This window comes from Leptonychotes weddellii, chromosome 4 (assembly GCF_054177405.1).
Source record: "Leptonychotes weddellii isolate Sample4059 chromosome 4, ASM5417740v2, whole genome shotgun sequence".
Taxonomy (NCBI): Eukaryota; Metazoa; Chordata; class Mammalia; order Carnivora; family Phocidae; genus Leptonychotes; species Leptonychotes weddellii.
The window spans coordinates 157,163,743-157,189,033 of record NC_138372.1 but is presented as its reverse complement, the minus strand read 5'-3'; the positions used below and the strand labels follow the sequence as shown (position 1 = coordinate 157,189,033).

The 25,291-nt window shown below is 46.9% G+C and overlaps 1 protein-coding gene across 1 annotated transcript in view; it reads left to right on the top strand.

Annotated features, from left to right (window-relative positions):
* Positions 1-11,275: 11,275 nt before the first annotated feature.
* The window catches only part of LOC102743838 (protein MTSS 1-like), a 74,554-nt gene continuing 60,538 nt past the window's right edge, over positions 11,276-25,291 (top strand). Inside the window, exon 1 of the mRNA XM_081816531.1 lies at positions 11,276-11,883. Within this exon, the coding sequence (XP_081672657.1) occupies positions 11,812-11,883 (72 nt within the window). The 5' untranslated portion in view covers positions 11,276-11,811. The remainder of the gene's footprint in view (positions 11,884-25,291) is intronic.

The window sequence follows — 25,291 nt, the reverse complement described above, 5'->3', positions numbered from 1 at the left end:
GGGGCCCCACAGGTGATGGCTCTTTGGACGCGTTCACGGCAGAGCCACTAACTGGGGAGTAAAAACAACACACCCAAAGGGAGAGAGGAGCGAATTATGGATATAGATCTGGGTGGGAAAGAAGCAAACGATCTCTCTCTTTTCGTTGTTGTTTTCTAGCACCTATTGAGACAAATGGTCCTTTTCATTCAACAGGGCATCGAAATATAACAAAAGACAGGACTAGACATCGGGTAAATAGGAACAAAAATCTGGTGGGGGTAGGGCAAATGAACTATTTGTGTATAGTAAAGCCTTTCTCTTTGGTTGTTAACAGTAACAGGGGAGAAAGCTGAACACAGTCAGGGACATTGAATAGTATTAACTTCCAATGTGTATGAAATGTTTTGTTAGGCCCCGTACAGATGAGATAGAAGCCATTCATCCCTTCCATAAATACCTGCTAGGCAGGGACTATGTACTGAGCATTGAGGGAGGTGCTGGAAATCCAGTGAGGCACAGGCAGCCGTGGGCTCTGCCCACATACCCCTGACGTGGCAGGGGGTAGACCCACTGCAGTGAGCAGTCCAGGTTCTGGAGTCCAGCTGCCTGTGTTAGACGGCCAGCCTTGAGCAAGTAATGACGCCAAGAAGCAGGAAGGAGAAGGGCAGAGCTGTGTGTGTTGGAACCACTCAACAAGAAGGACAAATCTGCTAATCTTACACATGCAGTTCGTGGCAGGGTCTGGACTAGGACCCACAGCACGACAGCAGCTACACATATTTGAAGGGAGGGGTATGTGTATGAATGAGGCGTTTTACATCTCTGGTTTATACCCGGCAAATAAACGAAGACCCTCCAAGTGAGAAAAGCAAAGCCTGTTTATATGCGATCGCAAGAAAGTCGGCCGCTGTCACTGGCATTTGGGCAGAGACTGACAGGCAGGCGGAAGAGTTGGAGAGCTTCATTGTGGAAGGAACCCCAACTTTCAGTGTGCCCTGATTGGAGGCTGTTGGGAAGCTGGAGGCGGGCTAACTAGAAGCAGGGGATCCTATTGGTTAGGGGTGCATATGTAGCTTTCTCTGATTGGTCCCAAGTTGGAAGCAAGGGAACAACAACAAAAACCAAACAGGGAAGGTATCAGTTACCAACGAAGTTCTGGATATTTGGGGCCGATTTTTGCAGAATTATTGTTTCGCTTCCTGGATTGCCACTAGAGAGGGCAATCTGGCTTCTTGCAAATCTGAGTTAGGGCAGGCTGGCTACCTGGGTTGTTTATTGATAAAGGTAGATAAAGGATGTATTTCTTGGGCAGGTTGTGGCTTAAAGTTTTAATTTTTTTAATGTGATTTGGCCACTGCTTGTATATTCAGTCTCTCTGTACATGGGCTTGGGGGTTCATGAGGATGTATGGACCCCTTGCAGTAAATTCCATGAAGGTCCCACGGAAAGGAACCCATTCCTTTATAATATCGGAAAATAATGGTGTCATGCATCATGGGACTTAGATGCTTTCTGTGGGTCGCAGTCTTGCTTGGGCTGCTGGGCCCCCAACGGCCAGATACTTTCAAGGCGGTGTGCCCTTCTCTCCAGAGCGAGAAATATCCAAAGAGGTGGTGTAAGCGGTGATGCTCAGGAGATGGTGCGGTTAAAAGAGATTTCAAATTAGAGTCCTGGGTCCTGGTGCTACTTTTGCCACTTCCTTAGCGGGGTGCCTTTGGGGAGCCAACAGCTCCAAGCCTGCTGTCGCTCCTGGGACACGAGTCCAGCTGAGGGCTTTCAGGGCCACCTCCACCCCCTCTTCCCCCCCACCCCCGCTCCCCCCTCCCCTGCGCCCCCATCCCTCTGACACTGTAAGAGCTGCAACAATATTTGTGAAAATGCTTCATAAACTGTGTAGAGTTATGCAAATGTAAGTGCATATTATCAAAATTATGGAAATGTTATTGTCTATCGTGCATCCAGCATTTGTAGAAATCCATTAATGAGAATCTTTAAAAAAAATTTTTTTCCCTCGGCATGGTTCTTAGGCTACTATGTGAGGTCTTACTCCATCAGCTATTAGGTCTTCAAAGCGGCACATCGTTTTCGAGTGAGTTATTCAATTAATCATTTGTCATAATCCAGTGTCCCTTTGGATTGTGCTTCTGGAAAGCCATTGTAACTGGAGGAGTGGCCCTAACTCTCTGCTTATCTTGTAAACAGATCAAATGGCTGCGGGGTCGGGGGAGCCCGATTAATGGCCAAATGAATTAGAAGCAAGTTGGGAAAGAAAACCAGAGAGCTAAATGGTCACCAATACAGTTTACCTTCCTTCACACAAGGAGGTGGTCCAGTAATGCAGCTAAATGGGATTGCTACAGATTGAATCAAAACGGGGAGATTGCTATTTAAAGGCCCCCCGGGGGAAATTACTTGATAAAAGATCTTTCCATTTTCATGAATGGGTCCCCTGAGAGAGTCGCTTTTTCTAAATTAATCCAGTTTTCAAATTATTTTTATATATTACAATATATATTAAACTATAAGCAGAAATTACATTATAGAATAGAATATACAAATATATAGAGAATAGAGTTTAGATAAATATGTAATTTCTTATAATAATATGTTACTGAGACCCAGTGGTTAACATGTATGTGAATTGTGTGGCTATTTACATTTCTCCTCTGAGAGATGGTGTTGAAGGAAAGTTGGTGCCTTGATTATAGGTCCTAAAGAAAATTCCCTTCAACAAGGGGGAAAGTATCCAACTCAGGATAAAGATATTATTCCAAATAAATAGCTATGACCAACAAGAGGATGGTTGCCATTTGAAATAGTAAGCTCCCTATCAGAAGAATTGGAATTATGGGGAAGAACTTAGTGGAAATCTGTTTCATTTGATAATTGGGTTTGAATTTGTTCCAGAAAATGCATGTCAATAGGAGGTGTGAGATGGGTAGGCCTCTCCTACTTCAATTTAGAGTAAAATAAATATAAACAAATTTTTTTGGGGAAAGAAGTGCCCCAGTTGCAGCTGGGACAAGCTAATGGTGTCATGCATCGTGGGACTTAGATGCTTCTTCTGCTTTGTCTAGTGACAGACAAAGTGATAGGAAGAGTCCAAGAATCCAAGGTAGTGCGGGGGGTAGGGGGGGAGGGAGGAGGCAGGCATTAAGCAATTAAGCATCATCTGGGAAGTGACTTTGTTCTTTCACTGGGAATGCCTCTCTGGGCCACTGCCTGGAGCAAACAGCACTTGTCTCTTCCCGAATCTCTTTTTCCAGCTGTTTCCAAAGTACCCCCAGAGACAGACAGACACGCCTGTATATGTAAAGTCAACAACGATGGAGAGTGAGCCTGAAATCAGGCCTGAAGGTCAACTACCATCACATGGAAGACACTTGTAACGTCACCTGGAAGGTACCAACCCTCTCATTTTACAGAGGGAAGTAAGGCCCAGGAAGGATCTCTGATTCTCTGGAGATCCCACAGCTAGTCAAGCTCAGGTAGGCAAGTTCTTTTTTCTCCCTCTGTCTTCTGATGGGCATCACTGGGGAGATATTACGTAACATTATTCCTGCCTTGGGGCCAGGGGGCTTAGGGGGTGTTGTGCTCATTAGCTGGGTAATGCTTGCCACCACCTTTGAAGCTGCTGGATAGGATCGCAGGTAAATACCATTACCCTCTGCAAATGAATGTTTCCCCACACACAACCTGTTTTCACTTGTTGCCCCGGGGCCACTGGCCACTTGTGGCTGCAGAGATTGCTCCTGAGTGCCAGTTCACAAGCATCCATTTGCTCCCCAGCTTCAGAAAATAGAAGGGCTGGGTCTGGGTCTTATTATTAAAAGCAAACAAACCCATTATTAAAAGTAAATAAGGCAGAACTGCTTTGAAACAATTGATTAAATGTCTCCGGGCTCAGTGGCCTAAATTCACCCCTGTTACCCTAAACAAAGCCTCCCATATTGAAAATCTAAAGAGAGAATGCCGGCAGTGTGGTTGAGAATCACAGGCATGCTTGCACGCGCGCAGACACACAACACACACACACACACACACACTATTGAGTGCCTGTTACAGCTTAGGCTTGGGAACCACATTATCTCTAATCTTCAAGATTTAGAAGTAGGGATATTTTGCATTTTATCAACGGCATGGGCAGGCCAAGTAATTTGCTCATGGATTCAGCTATAATATGGAAACATGAGCATTTGAACTTAAATCTCTATGACTCCAAACCCATGCCTAATCTACCTTAGCACGTTACAGACAGGTCTCCTATGCCCCTGTGTTCATTGTTGATTTAAAGAAAAGCCAAGACACAGGAGAAGGAAACTTGCATCTGCCCTGGTAAAACCTCCTGAAATTGTAGGCATGTTTGTGGGGTTGCTGGAGAGAGGAAGCCTCAAGCCACCTCCATCAGTTAAATGTGCAAAGCGGACACAGCAAAAGACTATAGATGTTAAGTGGCTGGTGATTATTATCTTGCCCCAAGGCATGCTTAATTCGCGGGCCATTTTATATACTCAGCTGTCCAAAGAAACCAGAAAGCAGCTTTGTAGGTGCAGAATCTTGGTCTTGTCAGTGAGTTAACAGACTCTTAGGGATAGACTCCTGCTAGCCCGATTTATGAGAGACAGATGTATAGACAGAATATTAATTGGCTACAGTAGAATTTTGTTTACCTGGGGGTCTCAGTGCTAGAAACGTTAACAATGGGATTGTTCGAAAATGAATTTAAAAATTTCTAAAATCATGCTATTGGAAGAATCAATAAACAGTTTGCTGTGGGTGCAATGCCAGGTAATAGAGATTTACCATACCACCAGTCTCTAGCTGGGGATGATACAGATAGATGGTGTCACTGTTATGAATAGATCGACATTGACTTCATCAGAGCTACTTCGTGTTGTGAAAAACCTTATGAAATTGTATGGAATAAGAAACTATTTACTGGAAAATAGTCTGATAATTCCCCCAAAAGTTTACAAATAGCTATTCCATATGAACCAGAAATTCCGCTATAAGTATATACCCAAGAGAACTGAAAACACATGTCCACACAAAAACTCATACATGAATGTTTATAGCACCTTTATTCATAGTACTCAAAGTGGAAACAATTCAAATGTTCATCAACTGATGAATGGATAAACAAAATGTGGTACATCCATGCAATGGATTATTCAGCCATAAAAAGGAATGAAGCACAGAAACATGCTACAACATGGATGATCCTTGTAAACATTACACTGAGTGAAAGAAGCCAGATGAGAAAGGTCAATGTATGATTTTATTTATATGAAATGTCCAGAATAGGCAAATCTCTAGAGACAGAGAGTTGATTAGTAGATGTCTAGGGCTGGGGATGGAGAGGTACAGCGAAATGCAAATGGGTAGGGGTTGCTTTGATGAAAATGTTCTAAAATTAGTTGTGGTGATGGTCACACAACTGTGACTATACTAAAAAATCACTGTAAAATGTTTACATGGGGAAATGTTGGGTTTTGCAGAATACGTAAATTTTCCATTTTCCAGCAAACTCAGATGCCTCTGATTAATTAGATTTAACTAGGTGTTTTTCAATTGCTTCATGTGTTATGTTAAAAGTAAGGTGTTCTAATATGCTTTTCTTTTTTTTTTTTATTCTTATGTTAATCCCCATACATTACATCATTAGTTCTAGATGAAGTGTTCCATGATTCATTGTTCGTGCACAACACCCAGTGCTCCATGCAGAACGTGCCCTCCTCAATACCCACCACCAGGCCAACCCATCCTCCCACCCCCCTCTAATATGCTTTTCACTCTTTTTTCTGCTACTCTAACCAGAACTCGTATCTTACTTACAAAATGCTCCTTTTTCTCATTGTGCTTGTATGGAACAGAAAAAGCTAAGCTCAGGAAGAGGAAGAGATCAGATCTTGGACAATCCTGTTCTGTAATTCGCAATGGGGATGTCTGCTTTTTCCCTGCAAACTCCATTCTCAATATCAAGGTAACTAATTTTGCCAAATTAGGAGTCAGCATGCAGCCTGGGACAATATAAACAAGGAGAAGGAAATCAAATTCTCCTGGGAGAAATGTGACTGGGCACAGAGTAGATGCTCAAGAAGTAGATCAGGAATTGACTAACCATCCCTACCCCAGTACTGGGCAGACACAGACTTTCCTGGTGACCTAGAACCATTAGATAGGGTCCCTCTTCCTTGAACAGTCCCAGAGAAATGTAAATTCTTATTTTTTTAAGATTTTATTTATTTATTTATTTATTTGAGAGAGAGAGAGAGAGAGAACGAGTGGGGAGAGGGACAGAGAGAGAGGGAGAAGCAGGCTCCCCGCTAAGCAGGGAGCCCGATGTGGGGCTCGATCCCAGGACCCTGTGATCATGACCTGAGCCGAAGGCAGATGCTTAACTGGCTGAGCCACCGAGACACCCCAAAAAATGTAAATTCTTTTCCTTTTCCCCTCTTTTACATCTTCCCTATGAACCAAACTCTCTATGTAATTGCCATGACCAGATGCTTCAAACTGGCCTGCAGAGGAGATTTTAAAAACTGGGAAATTTTAAAATATTTAGATTTTGGAGAACTTCACATCAAGATGCAAAGTTTCAGCCCCTCTGGAAGGACTGGAATGTGGGGCAATTAAGGGCACACCTTCCCACCCAGCCTGGGACCGAGGAACAACTGGCTCTTGGAGCGAGCACTTTGTTCTCCAGGCGTCCACTGTCCCCCCACTTCTCATGAACTGACAATTGGCCTTCTTCACAGGTATGCGGCCTGACCCCATAGACATGCTGAGCTTGTGACCCTGCTGTTCCAGCCTCTGGCCTTGTTACCAATCAGTTTGTGAGGGTAGACCTTCTTTCATTAGTTTCCTGCCTCAGTGACACATTCTGCACATTGAGGTTATATTATTCTTGGGTGTATCCCAGGCCAGCATCCACAAACACATACAAAACATCTCTTAGGGTGAGTCACCGCAACAGATATTATTGTTGATTCTTGCTGGTTTCATTTGCAAAAAGGCCTTCGGTTTCTAAATTTGAGATGCTTTTATCTACTGACAACTCTCCAGTTTTTCTAAGGGATTTAGTGGGTTGGGGCTCATAAAACATTCTGCTAATAGGTCATGAGGGGGAGCTTAAACCAGTTTTATCTCACAGATGAGTCATGGTAATGATCAATACATGTGAATAGCTCACCTTGATTGAGTACTTACTGGTGCGAAGTGCTAGAGTAAGTCATCCCATTTAGGCCTCACACACCCTTAGGAGTTTGCACTTCCATTATCTCTTTTACAGATGAAGAAACTGAGGCATGAAAAGCTGGGAAGAGAAGTCAGAATTCACACCTAGGCTGCTTGACTCTGAGCCTATCCTCAGAGCCTATCCACAGCCTGGCTGCCCTTGTGCAAGGATCCCTTACAAGGGTCAGAAGTGTCACAGATCATTGCCTGAAGCTTCATCGCATCCCTGAGGCCTCCCCTAGCAACCTGGACACACGCTGGAATCTCATGAGGAGCCTCCAAAGCATATGGAGACACGGAGGAAATACCATGATGGGTTAACATTTGGGGGATCTAATGCAGGGTGAATGTGGAAGTCTCTGCACTCTTCTTTCTGTATGTTTGAAATTGTAGCAAAGTAAAAAAAATTAAGTGAAAAAAGTGTATTGGAATAATAATAATTGACTTGGAGGGATTTCTATAGGAATTGTTTTTTTTTTTTTTTAAAGGTTTTATTTATTTACCTATTTGAGAGAGAAAGAGAGAGGGAGCACAAGTGGGCAGAGAAGCAGAGGGAGAGAGAATCCAAAGCAGACTCCGCGTGGAGAGTGGAGCCCGATGCAGCGCTTGATCCCAAGACTGTGAGATCATGACTTGAGCTGAAACCGAGTCAGATGCTTAACTGACTGAGCCACCCAGGTGCCCCAGGAATTGTTGATGGTAAGAAGTGTTAACAGGAAATGTTTTTTTTTTAATTTTTATTTATTTTTTAAAAAAGATTTTATTTATTTATTTGAGAGAGAGAGCCTGAGCAAGGAGGAGGGGCAGAGGGAGCCTGATGCAGGGTTCAGTCCCAGGACCCTGGGATCATGACCTGAGCCCAAGGCAGACGCTTAACCAACTGAGCCACCCAGAAGCCCCAACAGGAAGCGTTAATAACAAGATCCAGAAAAGTGAGTGTGATGTGCTTCTATTCCTGTAAAGCAAATAATGACAAAATATGCACACATATGTATGTACACACACACACCCATATGTCTGTATGTCCTTATATGAGGATGGAATAAAATGTGTATAATACATTAAAAAAAAAAAAATCTGGAGCCCAGTCCCCAGAGATTCTACTTTAATTGTTTAAGGGTAGGACCTGAGCAAGAGTAGTTTCTTTTAAAATTCCTTAGATCTCAAATTTGCTGCACGTTAGAATCATTTGGGGAGTTTAAAAAAGTCCTGATGCCCAGGCTATGGCCCAGATGAATTAAATCAGTCTCCCTGGTCGTGGAACTCAGGCGCAGGTGTTTTCAAATTCCCTCAGGGGATTCCAATTGCCAAGTCTGAGGACCAGGCAGAACTCCTGGTGCGCCTGGGGCTGAGAATCACTTCTGAGAGGGAAGGGAAGTCCTCTGGGTAGACTATTATGTGATAGGCATTTGATATCTACTTCAACCCTGGAAAAAGGCCACGAGTCAGGAACCTGCAAGGAAACAGGCTGGCTCCAGAGATCAAACAACCTGCCAGAAGTCTCGGGGCTAGGAGATGGTGGTGGGCATCCTGAACCACCCTCTACCAGGTGAAGGAGGGTGATGGGAGTGCCTTTGAGAAGGCTTCGCTGCTTCTCAATCTCTCCTTTCCAAGATCACAGGACTTAAAATTTCTTTAGTAGAGCTTCATTCCTCTGGGTTCCTCCTCCTAGGAGCTATTTAAAAAAAAGGGCAAACACTCCTGGGAGGAATTACATGTTAATCAGATCTTGTTGTCTGTGCAGTGAGTTCTGGGCATTTTGAAGGGAAAAAAGAGTTTGAGGATGCTGAAACATGGGGAAAGAATGTGATGTAGGGGGTGTAAATCTGATGTTGTCCCTTTCCTGTTCAAAATCCCTCATTCACTAGACTTACCTCATCTTGTGTAATTGAGACTTCGTGCCCGTTGGCTAACAACTCCCCATTACCGCCTTCCCCCAACCCCAGCACCTGGCAGCCATCCTATGAATTTGAGTATTTTAGCTAGTACTCAATTCCACTCATAAGTGGAATCATGCAGTCTTTGTCCTGCAGTTGGTTTATTTCCTTTATCATAATGTCCTCAAGTTGCATCCATGTTGTTACATATTGCAGGATTTCCTTTGAGGCTGAATAATACCCCATTGTATGTACATACCACATTTTCTTTATCCATTCATCCATTATGGACATTTAGGTTGTTCCCACATCTTGGCTATTCGTAATAGTTATTATGAAGAAGCTATTATGAAGAAGCTATGTCTGTAAGATTTATTGAGAGCTTATTTACCATATGCCAGGAACTGTTTTAAATGCTTTACATATATTAGTGGAAGTAAAAGTCACTAGAGCCCTATGAAGTTTTTATCCCCACTTACAGATGAGGAAACTGAGGCCCAGTTAGTTTGGCCCAAGGTCATACAGTTAGTGGGTTGTAAACTGGAGTTTGAACCCAGTACAATCAGGCTCTATAAACAGTGACCTGATCACTATAATACCAATAGTACTAAACATCATACTAATGATAATGATTGACAGCAAACTGTATGTCAAGTTCTATTACTGGCAAGGTGAAGATGTGACTTATACATCCCCATAACCTTGGGGACAGGATCCAGCAGGGTTGTCCAAGAGATTGGTTAATTCCAGAAGTAACACTCCTCTTTATGATTTTTGGGAGGGGGTGGAGAAGGGTTGTGATTAAAAGTTGGGCAGAGTTGGTTAAGTGACTGCCTTTGGCTCAGGTCATGATCCTGGAGTCCTGAGATCGAGCACCAACCAGGCTCCCTGCTTGGCAGGGAGTCTGCTTCTCCCTTTGACCCTCCTTCCTCATGTGCTCTCTCTCTCTCTCAAATAAATAAATAAATAAAATCTTAAAAAAAAAAAAGTTGGGCAGTGGCCCAGGGTAAAATTATCTTCCGCAGCTGTGATATGCCCCTCCATGAATCTCCTTGATGCATGCAATTTTTCAAAGCCAGAACTTGACCTATTACTGAGTGAGTGAGTCTGACACAAGCCTACAGCATTTTGCATATGGTTTCTTTTGTCTCCTCCCCAGTATTTTCCTTTGTTGTATTTTGTGCTTCACAGGGTCAGCTCACGGGGCAAGGGAGCAGTCAAGAGTTAGGTACTTATGTTTAAAGGTCTTTTAAAAAGCCGCTCATTTGATTCCCTTCTTCCTTGCCTATTTGGTGGTAATCTAAATGAGGGCTCCAGCTATGTGCAGTTAGGCGGTGGAGCTATGAAAATGAACCACCAGCCTCCAAATCAACTCAGGAACATTTGTGCTCTTTCCAGGTTGAACGTCCCAACAGGGCTCTCTGCAGTGATACCAACACCCAATGCCCTCAGTGGGCCTGAAAAAACAAAAACCAAAAAAACATCCAAGTCACAGGCAGTCAACAATATCCAGAAACCGAAGACAGGATACAAAAACTCAATCCATTTATTTTGCAATGGCAAATCAATCCACTTTCCCAGCAGCCTGCAACTTTTATTGAACTGGGCATCCCGCCACAGGATACGCACCCAAACTCTCCTTAATTACTTATTTGTTAATTACAAATTAATTACAGATTACGAATGCTGTCTGCAATCGTGACTGGCGTGGCAGTCCTGATATCACAGAAAGGGCTTCTCCAAAGGCTGCAGTAGCAGCAGCCGCGTCAGCTTTCCCGCCCTACTGAGCGCTCACTAGAATATGCTGGGCACTGCGCTAAGCGTGCCACCCTGCAAGACCCCGGAGAGCGGCGGTGCACCCTCGGTTCCAGGCGCTCGCAGCCATTGTGGGGTGGGCGCTCGTCCAGCCGCGTGCTGACACGCCCTCTCCGCGCTGCGACCCGCGCCCAGGGCAGGAGGGGGTGCTCCGCGCGTGCTCCGAGGAGGAGGTGTCTCCCGCGGGGCTGGAATCCTCGCCGCAGCGCCCGCCGGTTCCCCTCCTCTGCGTGCGCTCCACGCGCCTCCCGGGCACGCGCTCCTAGCCCCGCCCGCGTGCGGCGGACGCACGGCCGCGAGCGCGCGCCCTACCCGCGCCCCCGCGGCGGACGCACGGCCGCGAGCGCGCGTGCGCCCCTCCGAACGTCCCCGGGAGCCGCGCCAGAGCGAGCGCCGGGGCCGGGCGCGCAGGAGTGAAAAGGAGGCGGCGGCCGCGGCTGCGAGCAACAGATCCAGACGCCGCGAGCAGACGCGTTCTGCTGTTGGGCGATTTTTTTTTAATTTCAAAAATATTATTAAATTAGAAAATCTTGCATTTTTAAATGGCGCTGGCCCCAGGTCAGCGGGCGGTTTTCTCTGCTTCAAGATGGGCTTTGCTGTTTCCGTCGTGGGCACCAGTGGTGGCCTGATTGTCAGTCTTCTCCGGGCATTTTTAAGACCAGGAGCCGAGCACTGCATGTAGGCGAATCACCCTGCAGGGCGGTTTGGCTTTTTAAATTATTGTTATTATTTGGGGCAGAGAACAGCCGATCTTGGGCACTTCGTCCTCTTTGCAGAAGAGGCTGTGAGTCGGAGGTGGGTCGCTTGGAGGGTGGAATTGCTCGCGGGTGAGCGAGCCCCGGCCCCGCGCACAGCCCAGGCGGCCCCGAGTGTGTGTCCTCTCCCTGCCGGCGCCGGGAAAATGGAGGCTGTGATTGAGAAGGAATGCAGCGCGCTCGGAGGCCTCTTCCAGACCATCATCAGCGACATGAAGGTAGGACGCCGGGGGCGCGGCTGCGGTGGCGGCGGCAGCGCACTGACCTCGCCGCGGTGCTTCGCCTCCGCCCCGGGCCAGCCGCCCAGCCCTTACCTGCGCCGCGGCCGGCGGCCACCTGCGGGAGCGCTCCGGCCCGGTGTCACCTGCTCACCCGCGGCGCCGCTCCGGGCTCTGCTGGGTCAGCGGGCGGGCTGCTTCTCTGGGGGTGTCTGATGCCCCCTGCCCTCTCCACGCTCATTGTCCCAGGGGGCGGCACCATCTCGTTTCCCTGGGGGCGCAGGGCCCCGGCTCCAAGTTTTCCATTGTCTGTCGCTGAACGGAGTGTCTGCGACCCGTGGAGACTGGGTGCCTGGGCGGACACCTGATTCCCCCGAGTACGGGGTGGGGGCACCTGGCGCGGTGGTGGGGAGGGGTATGGGGGCTCTGCCCGGCCCCGGGAACTGGCCCCCCACCCCTGGCCGAGAGCCTGAGAGCGAGGCCTTCCTCTCCCTCCTTGGCTTTCAGGTCCACCTGGGGGGGATCTGAGCAAATTAGGCATTAATTAGGCTGTTCCTAAGCTGGTGAGGGTGTGCATGCCTTTCTCAGCCCTCCCCGGGGGCGCGGAGCAGAAGTTCCCAGAGTAGCCTTGCTGGGGACCCTCCTTCCACACTGGCTGAGGCTCCAGCCTGAAGGCAAGATTGGAGTCCCCTAAAGAACTGTATTCCACCCCCCCCACCCCCTACCACACACAGACTCCAGGTTTTCTCTTGGAAGGATTGTGAATATTGTGTGTGTGTGTGTGGTGTGTGTGTGTGTCCGTGTGTGCTCGCGCACGCGCGCGCGCGTGTGTATTGGGGGCGGGGAACAACACCCTGGTTTTTTTTCCTGCAAAGGGTGGGACTGGGGATAACCTGATCCTTGGATGTGGATTTTCTGGTGCATAGAGATAGACCAGGGCCCTGTGTTACTCATCCAAAGGAAATATAACCAGCCTCGCGAGCTGGCTGGAGGTGGGAATTGGGGGCGGTGGGGGGGATTTTTTTTTTCATGTGTATTTAGGGAGCTTCTCTTTGGCTTTAACCCAGCCCCAGTTTGCCTCAACAGATCCGGGGAGGTGGTGTTTAATTAAAAGCTCGGCTTCCAAAACGAGTAGGCAGGTTTGGAAAGCTGTACAGCCGGTGGGTGTGGATAGCCCCTCTTCAGCCGCTGACTGGGCGTTTGGAGGAGCTTTTGTCTGATGAAGTGTAAGGTTTAGAGAGGGTTTGGCCTGGGAGATGGACTTTGTGAAGGAATGCTCAGCTGTCACGCCTGCTTCCCCCTTTTAGAAGCAACTGCCATCTCCCCAAGGGTGAACTTTTCCAAGGTGCCTCCATCCTGGTCTTAGCCCTCCTTCTACAGAGCCTGTGTTGTTGTTGTTGTTTTGTGTGTGTGAGAAATTGACATTCGTGTAGCATTATCTTCAGCTAGACCCTGCTTGTCCAGGAATGCCTCTAATCCAGCCACTTGGAATTAGATGGATTATTCCCTGTTCAAAGACAGCCTCTTTCATTCCTTTGCCCTCAATTCACATTGACTTATTGAAGTGCTCTTTTGAGACAAAGATTGGTGTCCCCGCCTCGGACTCTGGGGTATTTCTTGTTAACTTAAATTCTGTACGCCTTATAATCAAAGATTTGGTTTGAGGCACATGTGTATTTTGATCACCAGGGGAAGAATTTGAGATGGGCAGGTAAAGCTGCTTGCGGTTTTTTCTTCTTCTTCTTCTTTTTTTTTTTTTTGAAGAGAAATGGATGTTTCCAGTCCCTGAGTAGTAACAAGGACCCAGTGACCTAAAAGTTCTTTCTGCCCACTGCAGACCCAGGGAAAAAAAAAAATCTAGAGTTTTTTTTTTCTCTTTGTTCCTTAATCCATAATCCCTCCAGTCTCCGTTCTTTGCATTTAGCAGTTTGAACCCAAAGCCTTTCAGAAGGTAGCCCACCACAGGATGGGCCCCCTATTTTCCGCCTGCCATCCTGTGGCTGCCCTCTAGCATTCTGGCCAGGGGGATTTGTGGGTGCCAAGGTGGCATGTTTTTCCCTCTGCAAGACGCCAGTTAAAAATAAGGATTTATTTAATGCCCTTTCAATGCTGGATCTATAGTTTGTGGTTCCTGACTTCTTTCCCTTTGAATTTAGTAGGGTTTGTTCAACATCCTGTGGGAAGGCATTTATTTTAAGGTTGTTTGTTTTGTTTTGGCAAAGATTTGAAAAGCAAACTGGAGGGGAAGACTAAAATTTGCCTCGGGGTCTGCAGGATTCCAGACTTTTGGGGAGTAGAGAGAGATAAGGAAAAAGAAAGGCGTAGACTGATTTCCAAGATTGTTTACGCAGAAGACAGTTGTTGAATATTTTAATGGAGTTTTTTTTTTTAAAAGACTTCTTTGTGGGTTGGATGGCAGTGATATTTTAAAAGGGAATTAAAAAAAATTTGGGGCATATAGGATAAGCAGTGCGTAGTATGCATAATGCATGAAGTCACCACCAATAAAAGTCAGTCTTTTAATATCTGAAGTCAGCTGGCTTTCTAATGACCAGTTTATCCTCTTTTTCTCTTTGAACTGCCATGATGGGTTTCTGATGTCTTTGGTCCCCTGTTTGCTTTGAAGGACAAGTGTAAATGTTGGAAACCCATTTGGAATGCCATCTTGAGAAAATTTTTAGGTTATTTTTCCAGAAGTAATGCTGGACTGGGGTGAGGAAAGGGTAAGGAAATTTTTTAGTAGCATTTGATTCTCCAAAATGTACAGCGACACAGGAAGGGAGTCAGTTTCCTCTTTGGAGGAGGAAAAAAAAAGAAAAGAACAAAAAAAAATGGAGTAATTTCAAGGCCTAACACCATACATCTTCCAAAACCAAAAACCTCAAGACATTGAAAAGCTGGAGAGGAATCCTGCTTTTTTCTAGTGCTCCTTCATCTGGCTAAATCCTCAGCGGTCAGGGTGTGCGTTTTGTCCTTTTCAGGGGGAAGGGTGCGGAAGAAACCCTTGCTCTTCTTCCATTGGGATCCAGCAGCAGCTGTTAAATAACTTATTGATTCCTTGACGAGAGGAAACCTTGTGTGTTTTCCCCTGTCTTCCACCCTCCTGTGGTGGTGGTCACTAATGACGGTGGTGTGCAGAATCGCTTACTGGCTGCCTTTCCGCCCATGCACATAAATCAAGTTGTCTGGTGTGAGCTGGTCCCAAAGGGAAGGGGAGACAGAGATTCACGTGGCTGGAGGCGAGGGCCCATCACCCGTTTGTCTGGGGGAGCAGTAGCTTGCGGGTGACTATGGAAGGCCAACTGACCGGCTTCTGATGTTTGACAATGGTTAGACATTGACGAGGTTCTAGAATCTTTTTGGAGTTTCTATCCAAGTGCCAAGAAAAGCAGGCTAAATGCTGCAAACAGCAGATTTGAGCCATGACTTTTTTAAAAAATTTTTTGGGATATAATGGACATACAACGTTATATTAGTTTTAGATATGCAACACAGTGATTTGATACTTGTAGTTTTTTTTTTTTTAAAGATTTTATTTATTTGACAGAGAGAGATACAGCGAGAGAGGGAACACAAGCAGGGGGAGTGGGAGAGGGAGAAGCAGGCTTCCCGCGGAGCAGGGAGCCCGATGTGGGGCTCGATCCCAGGACCCTGGGACCATGACCTGAGCCGAAGGCAGGCGCTTAACGACTGAGCCACCCAGGTGCCCCTTGATACTTGTAGTTTTTAAATTTATTTTGATTGATTTTTTTTTTTTTTTTTTAATGTTTAAGTAATTGAACCAGCAAAGAATTTGATGATGTTTGGGGAGCTTTTAAGACCAGGAGACTGGCTAAACTCAAGGGCAAGTCACTCTGGATATCTTTGTTCTTTAAATAATTAACTTAGGTTTTTGGTGTTTTTTTTAAAGTTGGATGCTAAAACCAAATATTTTCCTCGGCCTTGTTGCTCAAGAATCAGCATGTCAGGAGCTGAATTGGGCCTGATGCAGGGAGAACTTTGTACTAGGTTTGAGAGTGTGTTGGGGGTTATGTAATGGGACTGGGGGGTGAAAAGCACCGAAGCACACCTTCAATATCCCTACCCCACCTCTCACTGTAGAGAGAGGTGTCCTGTTACCAGCACCTGTGCCGAGCAGAATAAGGGCCTTGTTCAGTTCCTCTCCACTGCCCCCCGCCACTGTTGGCACCTATATCCTCCTAAGTTCTGCCTAAAATTAGAGCTGGTAAAGGAACTTCTTGAATTCCATGGAAATCTTTTGTGGTTCGAAGGCATGACATGGTATTTTCCCTCACTTATCATAGATCAAGACTGTGGGTATTGGGTCAGCGCTGGATAATGATTTCAGGGTTCCCCCCCACCCCCACTGCTTTGGCTTTGGGGTTTCTCTCAGAGGAGAGGCTCCTTTCTGTTTATCGAGGGCCTGCTATGTGGAAGGTCTCTGGCTGGGCAGCAAGGAGCCAACAAGGCCTGCCCTTGGAGAGCTGCTTGTCCTGTGGGCTGTAAGTAGGTAACATTAAGTACCCTATGGTGACCATGAAGGAAGAGCATCAGTCAGTTTTTGAAGGACTTCTCTTTGACTCTTGGGGGGGAAAAAAAAATGTTTTCTCCAGGAAGATACTGAAAACCCAGCGAAGGCCTCCAAGAGCGGCCAGGTGCTCTGAGGGAGGCGGGCAGCCCTGAAAATGGGGACACACAGAGGCAGGACCAGCAGAGCCCTTGTAAAGTACAGATGGGCCCCATGTTGTTTTTTCTCTTAGCAAATGGCTGTGTTTGCCCAGGATTTTACAGCTTCCTCAATTTGGGCCTGTGGGCGAAGAAGGTGAAGTGAAGATGTCATAAAATTTGGCAGCAGGGGAACTATCCAGAATGGGTGCCTGTTCTGAGATTGAGAGCCTATGTAGATCAGTCTGTTTGGTTTTTTTAGGTGTAGATCTTGTCCAGGTTTAGAAAGAAGTCTTTTATTTATTTTTTGGTCTTGGCTTGAATGTTTCTGTGGGAAAATCCTGTATACATCATATTTAACCAAATTGGGTAGAACTTGTTCGACACTGTGAACCTTTATGTTCTGAATTTCCACAGTTAGCGATGCCTCACATGGAGAGAAGGTCAATCCCAGGTCATGGTTCACATGGAAGATGAGCTGAGTTTGAGTTTTGCCTGGTTCAGCTATCAGTCCGTTCTTATGAGAGTAGCATGTACTTGTAATTCTGTAGTATTTATTGAGCACCAGCAAGGTTGCAAGCACTGAGCTCAGTGCTATGATTCAGCAAGTAAAGATACAGACTTTCCAGTTAAATTTGAATTTCAGATAAACAGCGAACAACTTTTTAGTGTAAGTATGTTCCATGCATCCTCGGGCTTCTCAGCGACTGACGTCTTGTACTTTGAACTGCTCTTTTGCATCCAGGAAAAGGAAAAAGCTAAAATGGTGTCTGTCAATATGGCCAGCTCATTTGAGGTTGTTAAAATGTTTGGAGGATGGAAAAGTTGAAACTATTGATTTAGTAGACGCTTTATCTATAATTTTCATCTGGGCTTTTCCATCTTGCCGGGGATGGGTGAGAGCTCAAAAGATTCCTTCTGCAGAAGACTGTTTAGGTGCTCAGATTGGGACTGGGAAAATGAGATCGTTGTGAGGTCTCCATTACTTCTCGGAACTGACTTCAGGACACTTTCCCCTTAAACCCACACCTCTGCAAAAACAAAGAAATACTTCTGGAACCAAACAAAAGCCAAAGGCAGATTTAGCTGCCTAGGACACCAGAGGAGTATTTGGGGCTCCTTAGAGGGAACTGATGGATGCCTTAAGCACTTTAACTCAGATTTGCAGATTGCACTGCTGATACGGCCTTATTAAGCAGCAAACCAGAGAGACAAATGGAGTAAATTAATTGGCTGAGCTTCGAGGAAGCCCATTGTATTTGATTGCGGAGGTTCTCCCTTGAATTAGTTAGGAGGCTGCGCAAGGTTTCCTCTGAGTATCTGAAAGACAGACAGACAGACACACACACACACCCCAATTAGTTAGGAGGCTGCGCAAGGTTTCCTGAGTATCTGACAGACAGACAGACAGACACACACACACACACACACACACACACACACCAATTAGTTAGGAGGCTGCGCAAGGTTTCCTCTGAGTATTTGACAGACAGACAGACACACACACACCCCCCCCCCAATTAGTTAGGAGGCTGCGCAAGGTTTCCTCTGAGAGACAGACAGACACACCCCAAAAGCAAACCCACCCAGCATAGATTTGAGAGCAGCCCACCGCTTGTCAGTGTTCCCCACCTCTTAGCCCAGGGAGGACCTGGGCTGTGTGTCTGCTGCTTCCCGATTTAAGACGCTCTTGTGCGTCGCCTGTATGTAGTAGGTGCTTAGTGTTCACGGCATATGGTGAACACGGGGCAGGAAGGGACTTGGTGAGAACCTGCCATGTGCCAGGCAATGCGCTAAGTGCTTGGTGCGCATGGTTTCATGTCGTCCTCACATCAGCCCCACTTTACGGATGAGAAAACTGAGGCTCTTTGAAGAGAGGTGGTAACTTATCCAAGGCCACGGTGAGGTGGATTGGCTCAGACCTTGGCCAATTTGATTCCCAAAGCTGGAGGTCTTTAGAACATGCTGAAGGTAGAGAAGGGGGAATGGATTTATTTGTAGAGGGCAGCATACCGAATTCCACTTTACTGAGTTCTACAGGAGGCTCAAGGAAGGAATCAGGGTCTTATTTCCGTGCCTGGAGCCCAGAGCCAGCCTGGAGGCGTGAACTTGAGCTCAGATGCCGTGGGGACTGTTGTGGGGTGGGCAGCTCCCATCTGGCTGTCACTTTTGTGGAAGTCATTTAATTTATGATCTATTGACATATTGTGGCTTCCTTCCGTCTCCCACTCACCGGTCTTCTCTGACAGACAAACCTGGAATTCCCTTTCCTCTTCTTCTGGGTGTGCAGAGGGGAAAGAAGCCTTCGGGCCAGGCTCTGGCCTGTCACCCTTGGCTCCTGTCCTTGTCCCCATACGAAGTGCTGGCAGTCTTCTCCATGAGTGGCCAGAGGGCTGTGTTTATACGTCCGGGGAGCCCATTGGTTCCTGAGACTGGGCGACTGTGCAAGCCTCGCAGCCTGCGCTAATTATATGAATTAAATAAGTTCACCCAAAGTTCAAATGACGCCTCTAAGGGAACTCCTTACCTTGAACTCATTTTATGTCCAGCCCTGGAACTCTCTGGTAAAAGAGCTTTTCTGTATTTAATTACGTCCCCGTACTCTCCAGTTTGGTTGAGTCTGTAGAGCCCTTTCAGGCTCTGTGTTTGCAGAAGTTGATGGGATCACCAAAAACCCCTCCTTCCTGTGCTGACTCTTGGCATATACGGCCTTGGTCATAGTTTCTAAGTGGTTTTTTTCTCCTGTCTAGTTTAAGTGGGTTTAAAAAAAAAAATCAATTGAGTGTCTTTTGAGCTGTGTGTCTTTTTATTTGCTTTCTTCCCCTTGAAGAATTTGGGCAACTGTAGAATATTAGCTCGCTCGTCATGAGTGGCCTCCTAAGTCCTGGAGGTGGGCAGCAGGTTTTGCCCGGGACTCCCTTCCCTGCCACCTCCCACAGGACAGGGGTCTCTCGGGGCTGGAGGAGTGGGTCTGGCCAGAGGAGGAGGCTCTGGGCTGGTGTGCCCCTTCTGGTAAAATGTGCCTGGTTACAGGCCTAAGAGCATCGGGTTTCCTGTGAGCCTTTAAGACACTGATACCTGGACCTATTCCCTGGAGGTTCTGATTCATTGCTTCCAGGGGACATCCTGGGCATTCACATTTTTTTTCTTAAAGCCCCCCCAGGTAGTTCTAATGTGTAGTCAGGCTTGAGAACCACCGAGTCATACACAGTTTTAGCACCCTCAAAAGTACTTTCTCATCCTCACCAAAGTCTGAGTAAAAGCATGTTTAGATGTTTGTACAACAACGTGAATCTGCTAAACACTACTGAACTGGACGCTTAAGAATGGCCAAGATGATAGATTGTATGTTATGTGTGTTTTGCCACGAATAAAAATAAAAATAAATTTATAGTGAAACAACATTAAATAAATTGAAATATAAAAATAGTAGAAAAAAAGCATCTTTAGAATACTTAACGATTTTAAATATACAATAGCCCTGTCCGGTATGATTTTCTACCATAATGGAAATTGTCAAATACGTTATCCACTAGCCACATGTGACTACTGAGCAGTTGAAGTCTGGCGAGTGTGATCAAGGAGCTATTAGGTTTTATTCACTTTTGTTTAAATAGCCGTATGGGGCTAGTAACTCCCGTATTGGACGGTGTAGATCTATAACATACCATTTAAGTAAAAACAGCTTCCTGCACACCTTCTACTCCCTTCTGGCTGGCCCCTTCGTTGCCTCTAAACCCCTCCTGTGGAAATTCCAGAGCTCCCGCTGACCTTGGAGTCAAAGAGATCTGCTTTTCAATCCCGTGGGCAAGTTACTTAATCTCTCAGCCTCCTTTTCCTCTTCTGTACGAGGGTCTGAGAAAGTACCCACTTCAGAGGATTCCGGAAGCAGACTGCGCTTGCGAAGCTCCACGCCGTGCCTTGCCACTGGCACTCGGGTGTTAGCAGCTGTTACTGTTCCAGTCACTGTAGTAATTCTTTCCACCACTTCAGGCAAAAGCTACCCAACCCTGGACATAGTTGTATTTAGAGTTTGCACCGAAGTTGCAGGAAATGGAGAAGTTGCGTTGTTTTTTTTCTTGCTAAGTCAATTACTCTTGAGTTCATTATAACCTCATCTGCCTCGGCTGGGCCTATTTGCAATTCTGTGTTTGCAAACCCATTGTCTATAAAGGGAAGGGGAGGGCTGGGTCCTGGCTGAGGTCCTCAGGGCATTTAATGCTTAAAAAAAAAAAAGTCTTTCAGAGATGTTTACACCAGGGTAAGGGGAGAGGAGCAGCTTTGTAAAGGCCGTCTTTTTCTGTCTACATTGTTTGAGTTCCCCCTTCTTTTTCGGGAGTGATCACCAGGGAAATTGGCCTCGGTCGCCTCTTACCTTGCCCTGTAGCAGCAGCTGGGCACTGATCTTCTGTCTCTTCCTAGGACTTGGCCATATTTGAGTTCTTCCTACCTGCCCACCTGCTGGATGTGTCCCACCTGCCTTAGCCTGGGATTCAAGGACCCCGCGGCTGGGCCCTAGCTGAGTGGTCTGCTGTATGCCTAGTGCTCTCCATCCTGGAGTCCCTGGCCTCTTTGAACACATCCTGTGCCCCTCATTCTTGCTGTTTGTCCTGCTTGGAGGACATTTCTGCATTGTTGGCCACTGAAATCTTTCTCATCCTTCAAGGCAAGGCCCCACCACAAAGTTATTTCCGCTTTCCACCAACCCAGATATCCTTAGGCATTCTTCACATCCTGTGTTGAGTCTACTGAGTATTACGTTCTACCTTACGTGGTTGCCCTTGGGCTTTAAAACCTGGCTCTGCCACTTCCTAGGTAGATTACTCTGGGCGAGTTACTCAACCTCCTGAGACTTGATTTTCTTATCTGTAAAGTGGGGGGAAATAATACTTCCCTCTTGAAGTTGTAGGGGCTTCAGTGAGAAAGTATATGTAAAGGGCTTAGCGTGAAATAAATGCTAAATAAAATGCTCTTGTGTATCTGAGCTGCCGTGGTAGTTTCTAGTGGAGTACCCTGTAATAATAGCACTCAGATGTTTCAGAAAATACAAGAAACCTATAGCTCCACTTTGATAATGCAATAGAGACAACACTGCAGTGCTTTTCAACTTTCAACGTATATGAATAATCTGAGAGAACACAGTACACGTATTCAACAGATCTGACGATGTGCCTGCTACGGGCCAGGCATTGCGGGGGGTAGAGATACACCTGTGAGCAAGACCAGTAAAGCCCTCGCCCTAAAGTTGTTTTGTCTAGAAGAGGAACAGAGAAGCAGCAAGATCTTAGGGAGGGCCTCTGATCGTCGTTGGGAGTGGAGGACAGAGTCAGGGGAGGCTTTGGTATGAGTGACACCTACGTTTTATTTTACCTATTTCATGAGCCTTTATATGGCACAAGCAGGCATTCTAGTGCCTTACCAATAGACTCTTTAACTCCTCCCAGCAACCCGGTGAGATAGTTGCTGCTACAATTCCCACTTTACAGATGGGGAAACTGAGGTTCAGAGAGGTGTAGCCATTTGCCCACACCAGACAGCTCGTGAGAGGGAAGGCTGGGATTTGAACCCAGGTGGTCTGGCTCCAGGCTCTGGGCTTATCCACCGTGGTGGGCTGTGTCTTTTCAGATTCTGTAATGGGTGTGTTTCACTGATCTCTTTGACGATTGTTCTATCTGTACCTTTAGGACTCAGGATGAACCAGGTAAAGCCTAACAATCAAGGCTCTTCTCTGAACTGCTTCAAGAAGCTCAAGGGGCCTCTCTGTATTTAAAGCAGAGTCAAGCCCAGCCGACAAGATCCTGTTGGGTGGTTGACTCACCCCACGGGTGCCTCTGATTTGTCAGCAGAGGGAAGTAGGTGGGGAGCAGGCAGGGTGTGAGACCCAGGGTTCTGACACAGCTGTTGAAGGTGACAACCACGAGACACAGGTTTGTTTTGCTGAAGACACCCCGTCCGTCAGGGTCGCCCCAGTAACGGCTCTGCACCCACATGTCTGAGCACGAAAGAGGAAGGGGGATATTTGCAGTAGGAGGCTGGAAATGCTTCGAGATTAGTTTCCAGGGAGACCTCAGTTTCACTTCTGAGGCCTGGCTTGCTTGCGCCCCCCGGCTCCTGCAGCTGAGCACGGAGTCATTAAGGAAGTCTTTGAGTTTGGTTTAATGGTCGCTCTTTGTTTTGAAGTGATTGTTTACTGAACCTTCAAAGCCAGCTCTCCAGCAGGATGTGATCTCGGGCCTGAATAATTGGATGAGGCACCCCAATAGGAAGCAAGTAGCCGGAGTAGGGCCAGGAGGAGCTAGCTGGTGGCCAAGCCTTCGGCATCCCAGCGCTCACAAGTTCTGCAAGCTGGAGGGACTGAGGTCGCCTTGCAGCCAGGAGTAGACCTGAAGCAAGGGTCTCCTGGAACCTGGCCTCTTTGATGTTGTGCTGGCCTTAATTAGGGACACCCTAATTAAATCACTAAGGAGGAAGCTTATTCGTAAAAAGAAAAAAATTAAGTGCTTTGAGAGCATTTCATGAGGGATTACTTCTCAAAGATTATGCAAGCAATATAAAGTTAGTGGAAGAAAAACAGAAATTTCAGTTAAGTAAAAAAATAAAACTCACCCATACTGCTTGATTACAAAGCGGGTTATGTACACACATTTGAGACAAAGGTTCATGCGGCCCACGCTGTGCCAGAAATTTTTTTTCACTTAGCTTTTCGCTTACCTTGCCTTTCCGTGTATGTAATTATGAGCCATGTCAGTTTTAATGTTGTGTGGTGTTCCATTGTTTGGTATGTGTACAATTAATTTATTCAGCTGACCTGTCTTTGAGGACCGACCACATGCCAGGTTCTGTGTTAAGTGCTGAGGGTACAGCAGTAAATAAAAATGGACACAGCCCCTGCGCCCCTTGGAGCTTACATTCTAGGGCAGTGGGGACAAACTAAGTCGGTTCTTCTGCATGTTAGAAGGATTATGTGCAATGGGGAAAAGAAGAGCAGAGGCAGTGTTGTTGTTTTTTAAATACCATGGCTAGGGAAGGCCTCACAGAGCAGGTGACCTTTGAGCAACACCGTAGGAAGTACGTGGATATTGGAAAAAGAATATTCCAGGCCAGGGAAGAGCATGTGCGGAGGCCTTAAGGTGGGCACAGTTCTGTCCGTCCCATGCTGATTTCGTGTTTAGGCTGTGTCCGGTTTTTCACTAATTATAAGCAGCACTGCAGTGAGTATATCCTTGTAGCTAGACATTGATTTGCATGGACAGTTTCCCCTGAAGGCTTTATCCTGGGTCAAAGGTACGGACTTTTCAAGGCATTTCAAACACGTTGCCCAGTGCCGTTCAGAAAGCACGTATCTATTCCTCTTCCCACGTGCAGGTGCTCATCACCAGGGATTATTTCTCAAGGAGCCAGACTTGAATATCGGGACAGAGAAATTGCTGAGGCCACAGCTTGCTGGGCCTCAGAGGGACGAAGCGTCTTATTTGGTGTGGTGATTTTAATTTTTTTTTTAAGATTTTATTTAGTAGAGAGCGAGAGAGGACAAGCACAGGGAGAGGAAGAAGCAGACTCCCCGCTCAGCAGGGAGCCCGACATGGAGCTGGATCCCAGGACCCTGGAATCCTGACCTGAGCCAAAGGCAGATGCTTAACCAACTGAGCCACCCAGGCGCCCCTGGTGTGGTGATTTTCAAATCTTGCTGTGTGTGATTTTAGCAGGAAAGTGTGAGTGTGCCCCGGGGAGTGTGTTCAGTGTAGGTGTCTGGGCCTCAGAGATGTCCATTGTGTAGCTGTGGGGTGGGGCTCAGGCCTCTGTAGTCGTAGCAGACATTCCTAGTGAGTCTCTGGTAGGTTGTGATTATACCAGGAACAGGGCAAGTAGGAGTGGCTCTTGGGCACCAAGAGCCTCCTTTGCAGCTCATGAGGTAAGTAGGAAGGATCTCCCTGCTCCCCTCTCCCGTGCCCCGAGATTACACCCCAAAATGACTCTCATGCCTAAATGCAGCATGATCTTCTGTATTCCCTTTCCTCTGCTAATTCTTTCTTTTGCAAGGAAAACTGTCTCCCTTCTTTATTTCCTGCCCCTTTGCCAGGAAAACGCCCCTTTGTTCCTTAAAGACCTAGGTGAGGCTCCCCCCGCCCGCCCCCGCCCCGGGAAGCTTACACCAACCGCACCTTCTGGTACTTTATATTTGGAGTGTGGTGCCCTCCGAATGGGGGCTAACGCATCCGCATCCATGTTCTACTGGCCTGAGTTCCTCAGTGCTTTGGCTCCTTATCTCTGTATGGCCTCCACCCCACTCCTACCGTAGTAGGTGCTCATTAAATGCCCCAGCTAGCGTGGCTGGCATCGCATGTGGACTCCTGAGAATAGCAGTCGCTGGGATTTATTGAGTCCTAAGTGCCGGTCCCCCTTCTGAACGCCTGCACTATTTCCCTTACCTCATCACCATCCTTGGAGGTGGGGCCTAGCATAGACGTCCTTTACACATGAAGACAGGGCAGTTGCGGGTGACTGAGTCGCGTAGGTCATCCAGTGGGCAGATGTGAGGTCGGGCAGCGTGACTGTAGCGCCATGCTCTTGACGCCTACATCACATGGGTCCTTTCAGACTCCCGAGCATGGCTGCGCCTCAGGGCGCTCTCTCCAGGCCAGGGGGACATGCCGTGGGAAGACCAAAAAGAGGACAGCGAGGGCGCCTGGGTGGCTCAGCTGGTTGAGCGGCTGCCTTCGGCTCGGGTCATGATCCTGGAATC